At 41.5% G+C, this 24,487-nt stretch overlaps 1 protein-coding gene across 3 annotated transcripts in view; it reads right to left on the bottom strand.

Moving 5' to 3' along the window:
- Window positions 1-2,115: 2,115 nt before the first annotated feature.
- Window positions 2,116-24,487, bottom strand: part of WDFY4 (WDFY family member 4) — a 161,983-nt gene continuing 139,611 nt past the window's right edge. For all 3 annotated transcript variants that reach the window (XM_074591165.1, XM_074591164.1, XM_074591167.1), the window contains exons 54-62: window positions 19,767-19,979; window positions 19,078-19,225; window positions 18,052-18,209; window positions 16,221-16,379; window positions 12,144-12,323; window positions 9,158-9,340; window positions 8,454-8,541; window positions 6,161-6,272; window positions 2,116-5,092 (exon numbers count right to left, since the gene is read on the bottom strand). In XM_074591165.1, coding sequence (XP_074447266.1) covers window positions 5,026-5,092; window positions 6,161-6,272; window positions 8,454-8,541; window positions 9,158-9,340; window positions 12,144-12,323; window positions 16,221-16,379; window positions 18,052-18,209; window positions 19,078-19,225; window positions 19,767-19,979 — 1,308 coding nt within the window. In that variant the 3' untranslated portion in view covers window positions 2,116-5,025. The remainder of the gene's footprint in view (window positions 5,093-6,160; window positions 6,273-8,453; window positions 8,542-9,157; window positions 9,341-12,143; window positions 12,324-16,220; window positions 16,380-18,051; window positions 18,210-19,077; window positions 19,226-19,766; window positions 19,980-24,487) is intronic.

Raw genomic sequence — 24,487 nt, 5'->3', positions numbered from 1 at the left:
CTCTCACAATAAAGATACACCTTTTCCTTGCTTATCAGATCCGGTGCTCTGCAACTGTGACAGTCAAAGATGGGCACTTAAATGACTACACTTTGACTGCATTTTATTTTGGTTAATCCAGTGGTGTCAGTAAAATAAGGGGGTATAAAGACATAGACATTGGCAGAGGAGATTGAGCTTGTTACCACTGGGGATTGCCACAGCCAGGACACTGGGGGGAGTGCACTGAGTACAGGAGTGGCTCCCACTGTTCATTGCAGTGGCTTAATCCCTGTGCTCCTGCCATAGGAGCTGAGCATCCCACCAAAACTGGTGTAGCTGTAGAAGCATGACTCTTTGTTGTCCCTCCTGGACAGGGAACAGCTGTATGAAGGAGAAGCGAAGTCCCTAGAGCCTCCTGCCCAAGCTGAACAAGACAACAGTTTCTGACCTGAAACAGGAAAAGTTCCCATGCTGTTGCTGCAGTCACCCACCCAGAGACAGCTTCTCCCCTATCAGTAAGAGCTCACAAGGTTCTTTCCACCACAGAACTCACCTGACATCCTCAGCTCCAGCCACCCAGCCAGCACACTCACCGTTGCTCCCTCAGTGACTGTCCTACACCAACAACCCTCCAAATGCATAGGGTTGCAACACTTGAGCATGAAACACATTAAATGATCACTGAACACAGGTGCAGTTGTCCCCATCACAAGGCCTACATTTGCTCAGTAATCATTACAGCAAATATTACTAGTGGTCACCAAGATTCCAATGTACTGCTGAAGGCTGCCTGGTTCTGGAAACCAGGTTTCCATAAGACATTTAACTCCAGCTCAGGGAACAAGAGGGTTCCCTTTTAAAAACTTCATGCGGCAAATTTCCAGGAGCCTCCTGACGCTTGGGAAGAGCTCTGATGACAACCTGTCTGTAAGGCAAAAAGCACAGGGAAGGCTGGCATTCCTCCACCAGCCCTGTTCCCTCTTGCACTGCTCCATCAGCCTGGCTGACTTCAATGACAGTAATTGCTATGCATATGTCTGAAGAGTGACACCAGTAATGCAACAACTAGTCTCATCCCTAAGTGATGTGTGTGACCAGAAGCAAACAAATCACTCCAGCTACCTGGCTCAGAGGTGCTTCATACCAAGGAGGAGGAGACAAGAGAGCTGGGATCAGGTCCAGAGCTTTTCTGGGCTTCTTTTTCGACTTCCCTGGGATGTTGCTCCCAAAAGATGTGACACAAGCATGACAGGCTGCATTTTCATGCAGAATGGAGCATATTCCTGCAAATTATTTTAGCTCATATGGCTCTCAGATAGCTTCCCTTGTGACAGCCATAGGTGATCCTGAATGAGATGATCTTCTTACCTATACCCTCCCGTAACAAGCTTTGAGATGCCTGTATGAAAAGGACTTGGGAACAGTAGCATGTGGTGACAACCACAAGGAAACTTTCCCATGGGAGTTACAGATTAGTTTGCATGGATTTCTCAAAAAAGGTTTGAGAAAAATTCTTTTTTAAGGACTAAAAGGTCCTGCAGTGCACAGGCAGCTCTGCAAATATTGCTTCGCTAGCGTTTATTAGCTAACGGAAAGCTACAGAAATCAGACAGTATTTAATGCTCACTGTAACATTTATAAGACTTCTATTGCCGAAAAAGGAAGCAAGATGGTCTGAGCAATAACCAAATAAGTGTGATTAAGATTTAGGGTTTATGGTCCTCGATTAAACTGATTTTTAAAGTCACATAAAGGTTGTACTGTTCTACATTTCTCCTCTTGGTTTCCCTATGGGTCAGGGTTAAGACCGTGCCTTATTTCTGCATTTCTTATCCTAATGGGATTGGATTTCTTCTAAGGGTAATTCTCACCCTGAGCTACTCACCCCTTGCAAAATTTCGTTCTGAGATAATTACAATACTCTGGTGATGTTCACACTGTGCCACTTACAGTAACAATGGAGTTATGCTGAAAGTATTTGCTATGGAATTGCTCTACTTGCTTAATTTTTCAAGCATATTCTAGATCTGCTACCCCCACATCCCATGCAGCCATTAGAGAATCAGTATCACACCAGGATAACCACCAAGGAGGCACCACTACTGTCCCTCAGCTAGCACTATGTCTATGTGTCAGTGAAAGCTACCTCCCCATCTAGAGCTGACAGAATTTCATGGACATTCTTCATTTACCAAATAAACAGGAGACCAATATGGATATAAAAGTAGGTGCTTGTAAGAGGGTTGGTATCACAGCTAATTGTTTCAACCACATATTATGAATTTCTAGCAGGTCACAGAGACTTGCCTGCAGAAAAATGACCAGGTAGCATTCTACCACTATCACAGACACTGGCTGCATCAGACCTAGGAAATTTGATGACTGCAAGGGGCTTACATTTGTGCCTTAACTCTGCAAGGAGTGGTGCTTTTGGAACTCACAGTATGCACTTCTTTCCATGACTTACAACCCTGGGGAAAAATCCTCTAGAGCTAGAGAAGAAACCAAAACTTTCTCAAGCAACCACTGCTCTACAGCAAATCATTCCTAATCAGAATTTTCACCAGGAGGAAATTGCAAACCATTTCTATCCAATTGCCTTTTATATTCTCCCAAATTACAATTCCCTGAACATTAGAACAAGCTCAACACAGGAAGACATTAATTCTTAACCTGCTGACTTCCATTCACACATGGGCACTCTGGATTTGTTCTCTGTGATGAAAAACAACAGCTGATGCACCTTGTCCTTCTCCTGAAGATGTAAGAGAACTGACATTACGCACAAGGAGATGAGCCCGTCAAATCCATGCATGGCTAGCCTAAAGCTGGCCCTCTTCACATACCAAACAAAGTCAGGTTGATGTCTAGAGCACCAGAGCCATTAGTGCTGCAGTCCAGGCTAAAAAGGTGCCAGTCCCAGCTCTAGGAAAGGGAGTACCTCCCATTGGCAAAGACAGGCTGCACAAAAAGGCTAAAGGAAGAGACACAATTAGCATGCTACCAAGATGACAACTAGGTAGGCTTTCATGGCTCTTAATCACCTTTGTCATGGTTCGGTAAAGCTGTATTCACAGTTGACAGGAGTTCAAGTCTTACTGTCCATGTATCCAAATTGCAACTTACTTTTAAGGAATGTGCAGAAGGAAGAGGAAAGAAGTAGTGTGCTTAATTTGTTGAATTCAATGACAATTGATCTTTCCCCGGTCCTCAGGAAAAGGAAAGATAGGCATGGTCCACCTTTGCTTCACAAGGTTACTTTGATTACAAAAACATTGGTGTGTTTTGGCCTGTTTTCAGTGTACGTTTCACTGAGCAGAGAAAGAATAGTATTTGAGTCATCAAGTCACACACTTGGAGTTTAAAAAGGCTAATCAGCCAGGTCACCTGTGTAGACACAATGCAGCTTTCCTTGTATGTCTGCATCATGAGCTAACCTCTAATTACTACATTTTCCACAGGCAATTACCTCACTCACTGTGGAGGTTAGACAGAGCCACGTGGTGGGCTGGGGCGCGGGTCATGTCTCAGCACTCTGTAAGGAAGGAAGTTGGTTTGCTATAGGAAGTCTTGCTCATTCAGCAACAAAACTCTTCAAAGGAAGAGTCATGAACAAAGCAGTGCCCTACAGAAAGAAAACAGTTGAAGGTGCAGTTAGAGGAAGACGGGTAAAAACCTGTCTTCTACTGCAGATTCTTCCCAATGATGCTGGCATGTCTTTAGTACCAAGATATAGCAGCTCCTCACAATCCTCAGTCTCTGGCTGTCCAGTGCAGCACATACAGGGCTTCACTCCTGCAGTGCTAACCAGTCCCAGTGCAGTGGAAATCAAGGAACTCTCCTGGCTCTGTCTGTTCAGGGGCGTTTGGTGATATGAACACAAGGCCCTTCACGGCAATAATGTCCTTCATGTTCTTCCTGGCTATGCCCTGACCCAGTCTGCAGTATTCAGGAAGCTGCTTTGCCTGAGTGGCTACTCATCCCTCTTGTGTGTAAGATAAGGTACTCAATTTCTTTACCAGGTCAAGGAGGGGCAGGGGAGAGAGGGAGTTATCAGTTTAGCTCCTTCAAATTCTCATAAAATGTTAAGGAGCTTAATTTTTCACACTTCCTCCATCTCCACTAGGGACACAAATGGCACTTCACTACACTATGGCCTCAGCCTTCTTATATGAGAAATACCCACTTCTACCATGCAGGGTGATGGTGAATATAAATCCTGAAGTACATCGCATATACTGATATTCCAGAGAACATCGGGACAAGGCTAGGAAAGGCGGCAGTGAAGGAGAAGAATGAAAGAATATGTTGACCAGCTGTGTCAGATCTTCATCCTCACCCATTCCATGCATTTTGCCTGCCTTGCTCACTATGTAAAAAAAAAAAAAAAAAGTCAGAGATTAAGAAACTAAAGATTGCACCATAACACATGTTCACAGTGGGGCTGGATAAAGGCACCACTGCCAACCTGAGAATTCCTACCTTCACTCTGCAAATAAAATAGCATTTCAGAAGGCATGCATACCTTTTCATGCAGATTCAGGGAAAGAGGAAGAGTAGGAACAGAGATATTAACATAGATGTATGTTAGTAGAACAAAGATACTGCAACAAACTCAACAACTGTTTGAAGCTTCAGTATTTTCTGATCTCATGGTATTAAAATTAGAATATGTTAATTTTATTAAGCTACATTGCTCTCTGGCATAATCAAGGCAGTTTTATTTGCTAGCTATTATTTGTGAAATTCAATGTATTATGTCAAATTCAGTATCTAAAATAACATTTGAAACAGAAAAGTTTTCCTAGGACAAATACTGCAAAATCTCATTGTCTATGTGCATGTCTGTCAGTGTCTTTCTCACAACTTCAGAGTCCATTCTCTAATTACAATCAGACTTGATTGCAGGGTCAGTCCAACAACTTCTTTGAGATTCACTCCCCAGCCATAGGTTTCCAGTTTCTTTAATTTTTTCATGTTCTGAAGGGTAATTTTCTGTCTATCCAAAATGCTGAAAAAACAAGAGTTCTTGGCTATTTCTTCCTACCCATCCACAGACCAGCAGCAGACTCTTCCCCAGTCATCACCAACGAGGAGCTTGGAGGAATTTCTTGAGAAAGAAAAAAAAAAAAAAAAGAGAGAAAAATGTTCAAGAACAAGATGCGAATACGATCAAGGCTTTCTCCTGTGCGTGTAGCAATTAGGAGGATGCAACATTCCAGGGGAGTACGTTATCTTTAACATTAAATTTGAAGAACAATGGTATAAAATAGACAAAGATTTGTACTTCAAAGACTGAAGTCAGAACTGAATCCAAATTTTCCTGGAGTTCAGTGGGTTAGCTGTAGACAATCTAGCCAGATCACAAGCTCTTAACCTTCTTTGAGGCTCTATGAATGTTAAATAATCTGCTGGCTAGATTCAGAATTCAGACTTGTTAGCACATAATGTCATGGCTTCAGCCACTGAAATCTCTCCTTCATGTAGTGTCACCAACACTAACGAAAATGACCCTCCCTCCAGACTTACCCACTTTCAATGCATATAAACATCACAGTCACTAAGTGCTCTAAATCTGAGTTTGCAGAATATAGGAAACATTTTAGCAACTATCAAAATGCCAACACTTTTTGAGAGAAAGAGACCAACAGTTTTACAGTACATCATAACTTCCTGGAGTAGGAGACAACAAATATTACAGCCAGATGAAACTCCAGGAAGGGTTTGAGTAAACTAAAATACTGCTGGCTGTGCAAACTGAGTAGAGTTTAACAACAAAGCTGGGCAAAAGCTTCCTGTTTACATTGTATCTCGAACAGCTCCTAGTATAGTGGTTTTTCTATAGTGTAGAGACAGTGGAGCAGCTACTGATCTATTCTGGCCGAAAGCTGCTGTTTCTCCTGGGTTGTGTCCTATCTGTCCAAAATCCTTCACTTAATACAGTTAGCCAAGCCAGCTGCCAAAGTGACTGCATTTGGCTAAGAGAGTGATTTGACTGAGATTTAAAACACAACAACACAAAAAATCCAACAACAACAAAACCCAAACCACCAGTAATAATACAAAGTTCAGGATAAAATAAAAAACCCGCCGATTTAGGGCAGAGCGATGGAGACCCCGGGGCGGGCGCTATGCCCTCTGCCGCACACCGGCTGCAATGCAACGGGCAGGACGGTACCTGGATAGAGCCAGTGCTGTCACTGCTGGGCTGGTCTTACTTGGTTTTCCAGTCAAGGCAAGGCTGGGATTCAGTTCCCGACAGAGAACAAGATGTTTTCCACACTTGTTACCTGTTGTGTGGTTTAAAAATAAGTATTTAGAAAGTGTCTGGGGGCAGCATGGATGGGATTGTTATTATTTACGGTCAGCAAGTTGTTAAGTTGAGAATAAATATATTTAATCTCAGCCTGTGCTGTTGCAAAATAGGCCCATCCCAATTTAATTTGTGGCTATGATAGTTACATGTGCTGACGTGCGGCTGTATCAATTGTGTGCTAAATTGGATTTGTGTATTATTGCTTTCTAAATTGCATGCCTAGTTCAGCAAAATTGTTCATCAGTTTTCACTGGCTCTATGCTTAATAAGATGCCCCACAATACCTTGCTGCCAGGATATAATACAGCCCATAATTGCCTAGTAAAAAGAAATTACATAAAGCCCTGGTATTATCAACTTATCTAAATCTGCTCATAACAGAACCAATAATTAAATGCTGAGAACATTTCACATACACACACGCATACACACACCCCTAACAACATAACTCAATCATAGTTACTTTGGTCTTTTCAATTACTGTGTTTTGTATTAATTTTATTTTCTTTAATGCATAGAATGAGATGTGGGAATATTTGGCCATTTAAAATAATCCTGAAGTCATCTGAATAAGTTTAAGGGAGCATGTAACTGCTTTGATTACACCTCTCAACTCTTTAATAAAGAATGTGCATCCTTATGCTCATGTGCAAACAGGTGCGTGTGTCTATATGCATCACCAGATGCCTGGGGTCAGTGCATGTCTTCTATGATCCTCCCTGAAAAAGGAGTATTCTGTTGTGCTCCCATGGGTAGCTTTTAAGTCCTCATTTAGAAAACTATTTAAGATATAAATTTTAAAAACAGCTAAATTCTCAGTTCATTCCAATGCATTCCTATGCAATCGTATCTGAGTAAATAGGACATGAAAATATCTGCCACAGGAAGTTACAGACAAAAACTTAGGAAATTCTTAAAACAAATTGGACATTTCTACACGTAAAAAGAGCCAGCAAAATGACTACAGAATACTAAAAGGATTTTGGAAGCAATGCTAAGTCTTTTGCTTTGACTTACAGCAATCTCTGATTAGAGACCACAATAAAACCAAATATATAGCTACCAGAGCCAGACTGTCTCACATCTGGCATCTCTGGTGTTCTTGCACCTTCCCTAGAAGTGTCTGTCTCTAGCTACTCTGAGACATGACAAAAGGTATGATGGGCATCCACTTTGGCATTTCCAATATGGCTCCGTATGTATAAATGTTTTCAGAAAGCAATCTAAGTAATGTAGATGCCAAGTTCCATGAACAGCACTTCTGAAGATCTCAGTGGTAATGGCCAATTACTGTATAATATCTTTTTATGCAGATGTTACATCTATAGCTCTATATTTATGCAAATTGTGTGCATAAAATTGAAGTAATAGAGAATGCGTGTAATGAGGACCACAGCAAGTAAGTGGTATAAATTATACATACTAACACCACAATTCCTTTCTCTTATGAAATGTGCTGCAAAGAGAACCAAGCTGTGCTATTTAGGACGTGCCTTTAAGGGTCTCTGGCAGGTTTCAGCTCCTGTATTTGTTAGAACAGAGAAGCGAGCTTGAGTTGTTTTTAATACCAGTCAGCACTGTAGCCCCATCATCTTATTAACCTCAGCTCTGGGAGAACTCCAGGGTATCAGCTTCAGCTTGGCACGGCCTTGAATAAACAGCTCCATGCACTAGGGCCTGCTGCTGGCCTCCCACCAGTTTGAAGAGCCTCTGACCTCATTTAAGGTGGAAAAGACAACAAACTTTCCTGTTTCATCCCAGTGCAGGATCTGGCACTACCCACTCTGACATTATACGAAGATACCTTAGTACAGGCCATCAGCAAAAGTACCAAGGGAATGAGCTTTCTGAAGCCAGTATAGTTCGTTACTTTCATAGGCTTATGCAGAAAGGTGGTCTATCAAGCTTGACAGAACACGTGACAGAGCCTATGAAGAAGCTTTCAGCTTCATCCAGGCAGGATGTGCACATGAGACTGGTGGCTCAGGGCTGCTCTCTGTCTCCAAGGTGGCTACCCACTACTTTGCTGCTGGTTAGAGTACACTGTAGCAGTCACCTGCACCATCTCCCATTCACACACCCTCTCCTTCCTCACAACCAAACAAAGTCTGCAGGACAGTCACACTGCAGTTCACAGCCCAACCTGCGGCCATACCCATGTTGCCAGGTTCTTCCATCATGCCTCTCTGAAGTCTCAGTCCAGCAGCTTGGCCTGGGGTATTGGTGTAGTCAGTCTTCCACAGCTGTGCCAGCAAGGAGGCAAAAATGGAGAAAGCATGGATTATAACAAAACAACAAGAGAGAGATATGGATGTCTGCTTCCCAGCAAGAGGTGGAAATTGGACTTCTAACACCAGAAGAGGATTCTACAGTGTCGTCTCTCCCTCTGCTACTGTACTGGAGGGCATCATGCTGGAGAAATGTATGCAGGGAGCTGGTGGGGTTGCAGGGCTGACACACTAACAAGGATCCCAGTAACCCAGGAAGCTCTCCCACCAGACTGGGGGCAGAATCAGCAGTGAATTCCTGCTCCTGAGAAAATGTGACTTAATAAACTGAACTGTGAATGAACTCTCAGAAACCAGACCCATTTCTAATGGGCAATATAATTTTTACTTTCAAAATCACACCAGAATGAAAAGCACATTTTCAAAACTCTTCCTGAATGCCAAAGACTCCTCCATTCAGGAGGATAAAAGCTGATAGGAAGAAAATATTTCACTCTGATTTTCAGCTGTGCTTCCCTGTTAAGAAAGCGTTATGGGCTTCTAATATCTCTGTCTCTCCATGTAGGATGCAAAATTCTGCCTTTGGTCTGCAATGAATTAGGATTCCCTTTCCTCTTCCCCTTCCACCTACCCTCACCACTCCATCTGTGCTTCCTGTGACGACGATGCTGCGTGTGTCCCAGTCCATCACTTCCGCAAAGCAGCAGCAAACAATACGGCTTCCGGGGCTGCAGCTGGTGTTAACGCTTGCAAGAAGCTGGCCATTGACTGTCCACAGATATAGGTAAGATCCAGCACAAGAGATAATATCACCCTGTAACAAAGCAAGAAGCAATGTCTCAAAATCCTACAGTCATCCTCCTCACAACTCTTAAGTGTTGACTATAAATTACAGTTGCTCTAACCTTTGTTTTGCTTCTGGGCAGATGATGACAACCAGAGAAAGTAAAAATAACACTTTTTTTTCTCGTGAGAAATTCTGACATTTTTATCTCAGATTTAGCAAGATAATGCAGAAACAAAGAGGGGTTTTTTTTTTGCTTTTTTTAAAATGAAAACATTTCTTTAAATGTTCCCTTTCTATTTTCCAGAAAATCCATGCTTTTAGTAAGAAAGCAGACCAACAAACTCACCTAACTACTGTCAGGGACAGGGACTGTGCACAGGCAATGCCTAGCACAGGTTCCGGGCCAGGACTAGTAAGTGCTCTTTTAAGTTTTACAAATAAGCGTTCTCTTAAACAAGGACATGGTGTTCACCTGCTTAGCTGCCAAGCCTTTGGTGATTTCACAATCCTCCTCTGCCCCTCACAGGGAGCTTAATGTCATCGCATTTTTAGACTGTTTTGTGTCTGACCAATGACCACCTCAGCATTCAGTGAGCTGCGCTGCTGATGCAGAAAACATCCTTTGCAGCTGAACCTCTCCTCTCCCTTCCACGCAGGTGCATAGTTACCTGTGCACAGACTGCACTGGAAGGAGCAAATACACAGGTAATCCTTAGGGGCCAGAAACACAGAACCAAGAGCCAATGCTGCAATTTTAAATGATCTTATCAAAAGTGCATGTTGATCAAGTTAGTAATTAAAATGCCACCTAACCTTTCTATCCTTGATGCATACTAAGAACCAGCTAAATTAAACACCATCAGCAAAGTCATCTGATTCTGGCAAAGGCCATCACGTCCTTAAATTAGCAGCATGCATCTGGTTTAAATCAACTAACACTGTACTTCACCCATGCCTGGTTTGGGGCCAGAGCTCTTCACACTCCAGGGCAGAATTCTGAAGATAAAACAAGGATAGTGCATCCGAAACAGACTTGCCAATAATTAAAGAGATTAAATTTCAGCTACCTTATCTGTATGAGAGTACATAATGTCCAAGCATTTCATAACGATCCACAGTGTTTTTCAATTCTAGACCAGGGATTTAAAACTAACTGAAATCATTAGTTACAGTGAGCTTTTACAATCCTTCTTAGCTTATAAACTTTTTGGGACAGGCTTTTTATTTTGTATCTACGTGATACAAACACCATGAGGTTTGGATCTATAAATGGAGCTTCTAGGTGCTCAAGCATATAAACATAAAATATTCAATATAAAAAACAAGCAGCACATAAAGTGCTGTATAGGGTTCTTATTTCACAGAAAAGTATGTGGTTCAGAAATTTGTTGTCTTTAAAACGTTGCTTCAAAACATTCTGAATTTTCCAGGAAAAAAATACTTGTTACTAAACATGTAATGTTATGTAAATCAAAATATTTAATTTAGCACAATGGAAACATTTTGATTTTATCTTCATGTTATAATATATAAACATATTGACAAAATTTAAGCAAAAACATATTTCAGAATTAAATGTCTTGTTCTGCTAATGTCAAAAAGAATTTTTTAATTTTCATATGGACTGCTTCATCTTTTTTCCCTTGAAGTTTCAGTCATACTTTCCTAAGGGTTTTCCTCCTTTAAATGAAAAATCAGTATAACCATTTGCACTCCAACAAGCTGGAGAACTGCTCTTGGATCAATCACCAGACTCTTCCTGGCATAAACCATCTTGGTTTTGGACAGCTGCAGAAGAGGAGCTACCAACTAAAAAGGCTACTGTCAGTGGTGGGCTGGTACATAGAAAGGAGAGGACTCTCGGGGTGTGCCAGCCCACCCACCCATTTCTGGATGCATGGCACTGGCCATTTTACACTAACCAGGACCCCTGGGGCTGGGAGCTGAGCTGGCACTGAACAGACCACTTAATTCCCACCCTCAATTACTAACCATCAGACTGCATGGTTAACAAAGCTCTGATATGAGATGACTCTTTTGGCACAGACTAAGAGTAGAGAATGTCTGCCTAGTTTCTTACTGCTATGAACTTGATTTTGACTCTCTTGGTACAAGCTCCAGTACTGGATCCAACCTCAAGTTGACTGAGCAGGTGGAGCCCTGCTGTAGTATATTAACAGAGATAGAAAATACAAGTGTGCAAACAATATCTTGGGGAGGTAGAAGGTTGGGGGGGGGGGGTGGAATTCTCATCCAGAGTGTTTACAGTAAAATCCAATACAGAATAATTTCCTATAAACATGAATGCAATTCTGGCCAGGTACAGACCACAGAAGACTTATACCCACTGCTACCAAGAGCTCCCTCCACACCTGAGAGTAGAAGGGAACGCAAAAAGCCAACATTGTCACTGCAAAGGTATAAGGTAGTTGTCAGCTGAGGCAGAAGAGCGAGGTCTAACATGCCTCAGTTGACCTGGCTCACAGCTGCATGAGTGTCAGGAGAAATTAATGAAATAATGGAGGCAATAAGGTTACGGGTGAGCCAAATCCAGGAGCTACTAGGGTAATACTTCATGCTCTGTAAACTAGAAGTTGTTTAATCCTGCTATCTACCCATCCAAAGATGCCTCTACTTAGCCATGCAGCCTATGATGTTGCTGTTAGTGCTCGCCTCTCATCATTAAGAACACTATTAGCAATCTCTGTAGAAAGAAAAAAATCAATGTATCAGACTCTCAGGATGTTTTTATGTTGGGAAGAGCACCCATTAAATTATCATGAAATGTTCATGGATGCCTCAGAGGAAAGATGATAAATGAAGATCTTACTGTTGAATTGTTGATGGCAACAGAACAGAGGCTTGCCCCGTGGGCAGGAAGCTGGTTTATGTACGTCAGCTTGTTCAGGTCCCAAATGATGCAGGTTCTGTCATCAGATCCACTCACAAAGACGCTGTAGGTCACAGATGCAGCAAGGCAGGTCACTGCCTGAGTGTGCCCATACAAAGCCTGGTGGGGGAAAAAGCAACCAATAAACTACAGCAGAGGGTGGCTGATTTGCTAGGGAACCACAGGCCTACTGTCATTTGCTTAGTAAGAACAAGCAACTTATTCTTTGGAGAACATGAGGGGAGAATACCAAAGGATCTTATAGAAGCATCCTTATCCTGAACCCCTGTTGAGGAAAGTTGAGCCTCCAAGAGATTATATGACTTGCCCCAAGTTGCACAGTAAAACTCAGGGCCCTCAGCATACATTTCAGACTCTATGACAGTACTTTGTGCTTAGCAATAAAACATAATTTTTCACTTCAGTCCATGCAGTTTTAAGTAAAACTTATGCTTGGAAATTACTATTTCTCAATATTTAAAAACCATTTTGAAATAAAACTCACCAGGATGTATTTCAGTGACCTTCTCAGTCTTGTCTTTCTGTTTTTCTGAAGAAGTACTAATATTTTTCCAATTTTACTTAAGAAGAAAAACAGCATTTGGAGAGAAATTTTGCTTTAAAACTGTATAGGAATTCCTTTCTCTTTCATCATTACTCAACATTCTTTTTTTGTTGTTGTTTTATAGGTTCCAGAGACACAAGGAGTGCCGAGTTTAATTTAGCCTTATTTAAACAGTTTCATTAAAAAAGACTACACTTTAGGCAATTTAATAGCACAGAAGTCATGATTGAAGTATACTGATGACAATTGTTTAATGCAGCATTCTCAAGTGACAGCAGTATACATTTCTGCTGCATAACCACCAATGACAGTAAAGCCTGTTGGGCAGTGAAAAAGTCCTTCACAGCTTTCCTAAAAAGCCTTCCAGGGCTCAATTTTTAGCTGCCTTACTGTGAAAAATCAGACCCACCAGTTTTAATGTTGGTTCTAACAGTAAATGCATATTCCCTGCTGACTTTCTCTACATGACATAATTAGCACATCTTCAGGGTCTGTCTCAGTTCAGCATGGAGCAGGAGAGCCACATGTCCCAGATGATTTTTGCAAACACATCTCATACTCTTTTCCAGTGTGTGACTGTCAGACTGAACTCTTGCTGGCTAACACGTGCTGCCACTTGCCAAGGTTACTAGGAACAACAGTATTCAAACGTTAATCCACTGGTGAAGAAGCCGAGCTGTAGCAGGCTATATACTACTGAAGGTGACCTGCAACTGCAAGGGATGAATTTCAGCTTGTGATTTATTCCATTCACAAGAACTGCCAACTAAAAATATTGGCACAAAATAGTGTCTCCAACAGTGATTTTCAGAGGTCAGAAACACTCAACTGAGCACAGAAAAGGAGGCTCAACAATAGCTTTAAACTGGCTGTAAAATAGTCTCTTTACAAAGAACTGGGCATAATCCAGTGCCTGTGCTCAAGAACTGCACAAGACCTCTTCAAAAAGGGCTGGGACAAGGCAGGTTCAAGGGCTACAAATTTCCTCTCCTTCCTCCAAAGCATGAAAGAAAACATGCCTACTGTGACAGCATCCAAACTGCCAAGTCAACCCAAGCTAAGCTCCTGCATGACTTTTAATAAAACCTTTTTTTTCTTTTTTAAACCACAAAAGATCCTACCTGGAAGTGAACTGCTTTAAATACAAGCTGAGTGTGGAAGAGAGGGCTAGACCTGAGCCCAGTTATAATTTCAGCTTCAATCCACCAGTGTCTCAATGCATATTCATGCAAAAACAGTTGCATGCTTTTAGCTCTCTGCCGTCTTCTCATCATTGTTCTGCAAAGACTGATAGGTTTTCACTTAATGAGAAATATCCTGCAGCCTATCTGCAGAAAGAACTGTGAGGTCCATCTCTAGAGTCATATCAAAAGACAAAAAAGGACCAGCTTCACTGCAGGAATGCTTAGTGATTGAAAACTTAAACCAAGTTTGACCATCCAACTTAACTGGCTGACACAGACATAGACACTTCACACTTCACCTTCCTGAGAGGTCTGTGTGGCAGACACAGCGTGGCTTGCCCAGGTGCTTCTCCCACTCTAGTGTTTCATTTGGCCCAGAAATTCTGGGGGCTGGATAACATGGATTGCTCTGCTCATGAACACTGAGGGAACTGGTGAGTTGCATGGATCGATACCGAAACTATTATGCTCAATCTTTAGTGTTCCACAAAACTGTGGAAGCAGCCCCTGCTAGAGAGGGAAAATGACTTTTTCTGCTGAAATATAGTTTCTGTACTTTACTACATTCCAAACCAGAATGTGTCAGTCCCATGAGACAGCTGGTAAGTGAATAGCATCCACTTTATAGCACATCAGCTTTACTTAAGCAAAGCTTACTCTCTCAGGAAAGATGATACAATTTTTTTGTTCAGCAGAAAAAGCAGCCACCATGAAACACTGAATTACATGAAAGCAGCAAGTAATTCACTGGAAGACATTTAGGATCATAGTTCAAATTTACATCTATGCCAGACAGTCATCAAAAAAAAAAAAAAAGCCTCTGCTAGCAAAGAGTGGTGAAAAAACACAGCATTTGTCATTGCATGATCTCATGCCACTTTGTGGACTTTGGGCAATACCGGATTAATCACAGTGGAACACATCAGCAAAGCTAATTTTGGATTGTTAAAGACAAAGACATTATACTGGAGATAAGAGAGCCTCTTCAAACAGTTGCCTGAAACTAAAACTGAACCTCTGACTGGTATTATTTTGATGTTCATGAAGATTACTGCTTATGCTTTTCTCTACTGCTATTTCTTCCATTTCTATATCCATGTCCTGGTTTGCAATAATAGGCAACAGAATTAAAAGGTCATCAGTGAAGATCTTGTCTCATATTTCTGGATTCTTCTCAACCAGGAAACACTATAAACTTCAGACAAGGGACTGCTCTAAGCAGTTTCCCCTTAATCTAAACACACAAGAATTTCAGATAAATGGAAATCTAAATACTGCTCTGTCATCCCAACAGACACTGAAGTTTTCACATCATTTAATGACAAATAAAATATGTTTTGGCTCAGGGTATGGAAAGCACTGAAGTATCATCTGAATATCCCTTCAGAGTAAACAGAAGAAGCTCCTAACATTCAGAGACCTTTTTGCTGATCAGCAAACACTTTATTAGTTTGCCTAAAAGTAGCAGAAAGTTTTGTCTCTTATTTTCTTAGGGAAAAGGGGGGTCTCATGCTGCCTTTCAGATATGATAGAGGTGTACTCTAGCTTTACTTGTAAAGCTGAGAACTCACCATAGCTGAACCACACAAACCTGCATGAGAATTCACTTTCATAAATGAAATAGGATTTAGACAGCTGCCTGATGACTACAGAATGAGCTCCAAAACAACAAACACTAAAGGATTTTAGACAGCGAGGACACAAACTATATCATTCTTACTGGATCTATCCCTACCTCATGGAGTAACATAAACATTTTAAGCTCCAAATTCCAGTCGAGAGAAAAGAATCAAGAACTTTGCCTATCTGAGTCTTCATCTGGTAAGTTTGTAGGGTGTTTTGGAGATCCTGTCCATTGCTCTAACAGCCCAAAAATAATTATAACCATCTCCAGGTAATATTGTTTTTTGAAAATAATCCAAGGGTTGGCTGCACTTCAAGTGAGGACAGCACATGCCTTATCTTCACTGTTTCTTTGATCATGATAAACTTTGGAATTGTGTCTTGGTTTTGGCCGGACAGACCAGGACAAATTGCTACCAAAGGGAAAAAACCCAACAAGCAGAATACATAACTATAAGCTGTGGGTATAAGGCATATTATCAGCTCCTGATCTGATAACAAGTTGTCGCATGGTTCCAGTGATTATTGGTTTTTTCTGCATTCTTGATTCATGCAAAGGTTTTTCCTCTGCCAGTCATCTGAGAGAAAGAAACAAATCCTTTGGTTTTCATTATGTTTCTACAACAAAAGAGCCACAGTACTCACCTGTCTCAAGTTCAGACATTTCACTTTGTCCTTGACCAAGGAAAGTTCCCAGACACACACAACCGAGCTTGTTCCAGATGTGATTATGGTAGTTGCTGAAGGACACACAGCACAGAGGCACTTTCCCCAGTCCGCCATGCACTCAAATGTTGTCACATTCTGTACGAGAAAGCAGCTTTCAGATAAATGCTCATCTGGTGATACCATGCATTTATTAAAACCAAATGGCAGATTCAACTTTCAGAACTGAGCCTGCATTTTTTCAAATCCAAAGTTTATCTTTACCAGTCTTTCTGCTCACAGCACAACTGCACAATATGTATGTGCACAGGCTGTAGTTGCAGGCAGCTGTGCCATCCTCCAAGGGCCAAACAAGAAAGCTGGACAAAGGTCAGTGTCTTATGTCTGAGCAGACCCACGTCCCAATCCTTCTTGTGACACAGACTTCCTAGGTAACTTCAAGCAAGCTCATGCTGCCACCATATAGTGACAAAATGCAAACATTCAATGTAGATTAAAAAGGAAGCCCAGGCTGTGACAGCCACTGCTAACAGAGTTATTGCCAGGCTCCGAGACCCTCCTTTTACTTGGACTGAAAAGCCAAAGCACTAAATTCCATTCTGTGCCAGCAGCGCTGTTAGGAGCCCCCAGGCTGGCCTAAACCAAGCTCAGGTCTATTACACACTGCGGCAGTTACAGTGCAAACATCCTTCTGTTCACATTCTGCATTAGCTCTCTCCCACACAACAGGGGACAACACTATGGTGCTAATGGTTCTGGTGGACCTGGATGCCACTGTCACAAAAAACATACCACAGACAGAACAAACCTTTACCTACTTACAATGAGGACAAAAATTTCTTTTAAGCTCATGTCCAGAGGCACTGTTGACCCAGAGAGAACTCAAGTTGGATTCCAAACTACTTCTTACAGTGACTGTGTAATCACAGCAAGAGGGTCAGTGACACCCTGACTTTTGAAGAGGAGACAAAACAAATACTTTACACCTATGGCAGGACTATGAATTGCTAAACACTGATTTTAAGTGAAATCAATAGAGAAAACTCCCAGTAATTTTACAGGGAGCAGAATGTAAAATACATCTCATGGCTTTTTCACTTACATTGACTATGGGTACGTCTGTAAAAACAATGATGTGGCTTGCACAGATACCCAAGCCAGTATCTTGATGAATGATGTATTCTGCTATTCTGGTACCCAAGCTAACTCAGATGTCTTTGTGTGCCATAACATTATTCCAAATACATCAAAAAATCAGTGTGTTTGTGGTAGAGGAAGAAACTGAATCTGTCAAGTACCCTAACAAGCAATGTGATGACACAGACCATTGATTTTTAACAGCAAAGAAGTAAGAGTATTAGCTTTCTAGACTAGAAGACATTATTATTTTGAATGAATGCACTAGGCTTAGCTTGGGAGCCAGAGGGGAATTGACAGATGGTCCTATCTTGATTCCAGCAGAAAGTTCTGCACAATGAAATTTCTCATCAGGGGCCAAGAGACCTTGTATTGTCCTTACAATCTCTGAAATGAGGTTTCTCCTTCATTTTGGCGGACAGCACAGTCACTGGAAGGAAAACTTGAGATAATTTAGAGCAGAAATGCCACATTTTTTAGCAGTGTAGAATGACTTTGTATTCTGTTGAGATATCCAACTTGAGATTCCTCAAGAATCTTGACTGTGAGAAAGTCCTGTACAGTATCCTCTGAAATCAGCTCCCCAACAGCCTCTGAAATGTGTGCCCAAGCCACCCCCAAAGACCACAACATATCATTAATTTCTGGAATGCTTAATCTTTTTCTTATTTACCTTCTCAGAACCATAGTTGCCAAAGCAGCAGGTGAAATCCTCAAATCCCCAGCAGAATGTTTTGCTCCAGAGAGGAGGAATCAAAACTTTATTCTTTTCAACAGCCAGAATGCCTTTCTCAGTATGAACAATGTGCCCAATAGCTCCCTTGGGATAGTCTGGCAAGACAGAGAACATACTTAATTCTGTTGGGTTTAGAGCACTTACGTTAACTTTCCTCCTTGCGCAGGTTGTGTGGTGAGGCTGGCAAATCCTACAACTGGGCTCAGTGCTGTGGCCAGGACCACAGACATAAACCCACTCTTCAACTGAGATTCCAGACAGAATAGTGGAAACTCTCCAATGGACCACATAAATCCATGCAGAGGGAGTGACGTGCTCCAAAGGAGAGGGTTTAACAGCAGTGTCATTAAGCTCCTTTTCATTGGCAGACAGCCATATGCCACGAACTATGGAGGATGCTGGGCATGTCATCAACAGCCTCTCTAGTACAAGCTGTGGGAGCCCACTGTCCCCACACATGTGTGTGATGCAAAGAACACCACAGTGGGATGAAAAAGTAGACACACTGAAGTTTTCCAGGCTTCTTCATGGTAAGAAAAGTAGCAGACTAAGAAAAAGATGAAGAAAAAGAAAAGATTTTAAGATAAAGAAGTGAATAAAGACAGTATTTACTTTGCTGTTGAATATAAAAAGAAAGAATGAGAATGGAAAACAGTGAGCTTTATGTTTCAATTTAACATATTCAGAATGTAAAAGAGAGAAAAGATTTAAGTGTCTTATAAAAAAAATAATCTGGTTTGAACTCTACAATAGAAATTTAAAGATTTCTCCTGTGTATTTGAGTGCTTTCCATGACCACTCACAAAGCACACGTATACAAATAACAATTGGCAGAAGGCATCCTAAATGTACCAAGTCATACAAAGCTGCATGACTATTTTTGTGCTCTTGAAAATCCAGATTCACCCATCCAATAATTCTGCACTTATTAGCTCAGAGAGTGGCACACAGCCCCTGCAGCACCTTTTATTATAACTGGCGAGAGCTTCAAATTTTGCAGGCTACTCATAAAAGGAGGAAGAATTCCACTTGAGTGAAGTGACAGTACAGTCTCTCTTCCTGATGAACTTTTCCCTTGGGCATTCCTGGATGGATGTGGTTTCGTGAAGAGCTAGAACAAAGGAATAGCATTGAAAAATGTATCTGTTTGCCAAATCATGCAGGAGAGACGTGTTTAAATCCTTAATCATAGACTCTAGGACTGTCATACATGAATGTCTTCATTAAAATAAAATCTTACCCTTCTTACATTTTCATCAGACTACATCCCTTCCTCACAGAGATAGGAAGCTAATCTCAGCAGTTCAGGAGGAAAGAGAAAAGTATAGGTGAGACTTTGAGCTGCCTTTATTTGACTGTACTCATTCCCAGACTAGCGGTTACTCGTGTGACTCTACTGTAGGTGCAGAACTCAGATTTGATGCCACAGCTGTACAGCATACACCAGGAACAGCATGATTACAAAGTGGAATCACACACATGAATATGGGTGCATACTGATGTAGTACACAATATGGAGAAGTCTATAGCCCATCTTTCAGCAGATTAAAATCAGAAAATGCCTCTGTTTTAAGTTTCTATTCTTACTTTCCAGTTGAAATACTACAAGATCAAAATAAATTATGCTCTCTGCTCTCATGATAAAGTGGTACCTGCTTTGGTATCTGTCCAAAGTTGCTGATAAAACCCAGGATGGTGCTCTTAATAAGAGGATCTTTAATGTTGTTGAGGTCCATCTTGTCTCCGTAAAAATAAGGGTGATAGGTGTTAACTGCCTCCACTGCAGCTGAGCCATGTTGCTTGTGGCCAAAAATCAGATCTATCCAGTGATGGAGGTGTGCACTGACATAGTCACTTTCCAGTGCCTGAAACCAAAAGAAAATAAATTCAATAGAGTGTATCCATTACAAATGCATTATCACTTTCCATCCCCTGCTGGAAACTTAAATTGTCTGCAAGTGAATCTTCACACTTTCAGTTCCTCCACTACCATCATCCTCACAAAACGTGACCAGAGATGAAGGGTGGATCCCCACAGGAAAAGGAAGGACAGAGTGCAGCATGCTTGACTTTGCAGACACCAGGAGGAATGTCCTCAGAAAGAACACAAGCAGGTTCCACCAAGTAAAGTGCAAGCACTTCACAGATCTTGGCACATCCTCCAACTTCCAGCACACATTAAAGCCTGTGCTATCATGTCTTCACCAATACTGGTACTGACACAAGGTGGCTTAAATGAGTAAAACATCTGTTAGCATTTGGTACCTCCACTTTGCTCTATAGACAAACACAGGTACATTAAGGTACTAGTCTATTTGTAGAAATATGCCTTAGTTATGAATCATGAAGAGAGACATATAAACATAGGCTGGAAAAAGAGATTACTGGCTTTGAATTACGCCTGAAGGATACAGCAGGAGAGGCTGCATGCCATGAACCAGCAAAGAAAGTGTAGAGCTTGTAGAGAAATGGCGAGGGGTGCTGCAAGCTAAGACAGGGAAGGGGGTTTGCAATAGTAGAGTTGGGGCACAGTAGGGAAGCTGTATGACAGAAGCTTCAAGCCTGCTTGGGTCTGGTCAACAAACATTTTGCTACCATCACAGGGCTTAAGCAGGGACAGTCACAGCACCAGATTTCTTTATGCTGGAAAAACTTGGGGTCTGAACTTTTTTCCTCAAAATGAGAAATGGTTAACTTTGATTAGATTTGCCACCCATAGTGACAGATGTGTGGATTAATGGGACCAGAAGAAAGAATTACTACTGGAGAAGACTGTAAGAGATGCTACAAGGCAATACATCCACCCCAACATGGGCTCTCTAGAAAGCTCAATGTAATTGTAGCAGAAAACTTGTGCTTGGAAGACCCAGACACCAAGTTCATAAGCAGTGGACACAAGTTTGAGTTGAACCTTTGCCCACCTCCAGGTTAGCCAGCCTTTCCCATAAGGCTTCACTAAGTGCTACTGCCCCTGCCATCACCTGCCTCACAAAATTTTTGTGCATTTCCAAATAGCCTTGCACAATGATTCAAGCAGCAGTGCTAAGCATTATTAAAAATACTTTCCTATCTCCAACTCATTTGACTGTGCAATACTCCCTGATGCTCAGTTAAAGGTCTCCCAAGCAGACCATCCCACCCAAAGCACAGCAGAAATAAACACACTAATGGGATCCAGAACAATGGCTCATTTCACAGAGCAGTTAGCCCAGTACAGCTGGTTTAAATGACCCTGCCCACAGCTGTAATGATCTCAGGGCAGCTCAGAGAACAAGCACAGCATAAAATCTGTCCCCTGCAAACAACAGGAAAACACTTTGAACAGACTCAGAACTAATCCTCATTAATAAAAGCAGCTAGTCCATGAATTACAAACTGTAAGTTTTGCCTGGCATCACTGCCAGAGCAAAACAAAGCAACTAACAGAGCTGCAACTGTGCAGCCTCTCAGAGTATTTCACTGAGCACTACGACAAGCCCAGCCAGGGAGGGAGATCTTGTGGTCTATGGAGGAAGTAAATACATGTCTTTAGTAGACTAGATTCCTAACTTATTAAACATGAAATAGGGAACTACTCAGAGCTTTATGTCAGGAACAATTCTTTGCTCTGATGTTCATTAAAGCAATAGACAAACCTCAGAACAGTGTTGACCTGGATATGTTTAATGCACCAAACTCACTGTGAAGCCTCCTAAAAATGACCATGATACCAGTAACAAGTATATCCAATCTTGTGGATGATTTCGAGATCTTGAATTCTGAAACATGAGGGTTTTTGTCTTCTCTGAACTCTTCACTGCAGGGTTAGAGAACTTTCCCAGGCAGGCTAATCAACTTACTTTCCACAGCAAGGTTTCTTGAACTCTCCTGTGTAATGTCTAGTACTAGCTATGGTTGGAGAGAGAATATTGGACTGACTGTACATGAGGCCTGATCAGGTCTGGAAAATCATTAAGAACACAAATCTATAAAGATGATCTTTCATTTGCTAAACTGCTCCTATTTGAGATTTGAATTAATTTGTAAAAGCGTGGCTTATCAGATGTGCCAATGTTGTCAAATAGTGCAGCTTACTGGGAGCAGATCTGTAGAAAAGAACAGATGGTAGAGAGGGCCCAGTATCCACATTACATGCACTGTGGGGGCTTTACTTCAAACTAGATCTAGTCTGCTCCCACAGGCTGAATGCCACCAGCATCTGGAGTGCACAAGTGGAGCGCAGCTTTTGGTTTCGTTTCGTCCAAAACAGATCTAGTTCACACAATCTGAGACCACTCTGCAATGACAGCAAAACCGTGCTATGCAGGGCTGACTGACAGATTCACCTCCAAATTGCACCCTCACTCCAAAATATAAGGGAAAAGCATATGTTTCCCATTGTATCTAAGTGTATTCAGAGTGCTCACCATTACACAATCACTAAGGAGCACAGCTTAATAGTTTACACTCCAAACAAGCCACAATATGAGAGACAGCATTACTCCCGATGTTTTTCTTTAAAAATCATCAGCGTAAAATTGCAGCAGCTTTCAGGCATCCATGGATTTCTGTCTGCAGCATCTCTGTGAAGGAAGGACAGTTTGTCTTCTCCATGTTTGGGAAACGGGAGAACAGAGACTAAGCACCTTAGAAGGTCACAGAGAGAGCATGAGAGAGCAGGGAAAGGAAAGAGAGAGCCCTCAAACCTATGTGCTTTCATTGGAGTCAATGGGAAACACCAGGGAACTGTTGCATGTTTGACACCAGTGGCCAAAACCTCTTTGCAGTGAGTAGCCCTGAGTTGCTTCCCTGAAAGGGAAGGGACTGGGCACTCCCTAGGCTCAACTCTTCACTTTAGCAAGGACTGTACTTCAAGCAGCAAGCTTGCAGCGCACACAACACTTACAGAAGGATCTCCTTCCTCATAGCGTCTCTTCCGTTCCACTGCCTTTCAGTGTGACTAGAGCTCCGAGCCTCTAAATCACTCTCTAGGCAGCTTCAGAGATGCCTGACTCAGTAATACGAATTACTGTGTATGTACAGGAGCTTAAGCAGTCTGAACAGGGCTCTTAATCTCTCTGCATCTCAGGATTTTGGTGTACTGGCTGGGGTAGAGTTAATTTTCTTCATAGTACCTAGTATGGGGCTATGTTTTGAATTTGTGCTGAAAATAGCGTTGATAAATACAGGGATGTTTAAGTTAACTGCTGAACAGCGCTTACACAGAGTTAAGGCCTTTTCTGCTTCTCGCCCTGCCCCACCCCACCAGTAAGTAGGCTGGGAGCACACAAGAAGCTGGGAGAGGACACAGCTGGGACAATTGACCCCAACTGACCATATGGGTTGCAAACAGGCAGGGGACAGAGTCAGATTGAAAAATAGAAGCTAGGTTCTGGGAGAAATTCAGACACCGAACAGTGTTTTCTTTCCAAGTCAGAACAAAAAGCCTAACCTCAAATTTTCTCATGTATTAAAATCCTGCTCACCCAATTCTAAATTTGGAAAAATTACAGCCTTTTATTTTACTAATAATGAAGTTATATTAGCTATAACAGCTACATCACACCAAAAGTATTTTCAGTTCAGCCTGTATATCTAATATAAGCATTGCAATGAAAAGATCTTTTTGAAATGTTTTGATAACAAAGACAGAAAGTTGAAATGACTTATTGAGACATTTTCTTGTTACTACTGACATGCTCCCATTTCAACCTGTCTAGTTTTCTGGTGAAAAACTCTTCCATACGTTTTTTTCCCAGGCAGGTCTACTCACTGTGCCCTTGTCAGACCAGTAATACTGGGCTGTGATCTGAGTTACACAGGTAACGGCTACAGAAATACAAGGTAAAACAACAAGAAGATTAACATAGCTTCTACAAAAGGGACTGATTAGTTCCTGAATATGCTGTAAATTCAATGTACTGGCTTAGGTTACTAAACTGCGTGGAAGCACACCACCAAGTCAAACTACTAGGCATGGAGACGCTTGAGACCTGCTAATAATAGTAAGCAGCTATTCTCCACACCACATAACTTGGAACCTCATTAATTCACAAGCTCTTATGTATTGAGGCAGGATTCTGGGGCAAAAAGTGGTAGATGACTACTTTCAATCACATTTTCAAAATGATTGAAAACAACTTTTTAAATAAGTATATACACAAGTTATCCATTTCAAAACAGGTAAAGTAGCAAGATAGAGATTTAACTTCTTTTAAATATTTTTTGCATTATTGTTCTGACACAGGCCTAAAGTCAAGTGTTCAGGTCATGAATTCGCAAGAGACACTAAAGGGAGGCTCTTAATCAATTAAACCAAAAAACAAAATATCTCACTATATACTCAACAATCCTAAAAAAGAAACAAAGGCAAGACTACTGCACGAAAAAGTAG

The sequence above is a fragment of the Larus michahellis genome, chromosome 6 (genome assembly GCF_964199755.1).
Source record: "Larus michahellis chromosome 6, bLarMic1.1, whole genome shotgun sequence".
In the NCBI taxonomy this organism is placed as follows: Eukaryota; Metazoa; Chordata; class Aves; order Charadriiformes; family Laridae; genus Larus; species Larus michahellis.
This window is presented reverse-complemented; position numbering and strand designations above follow the sequence as displayed.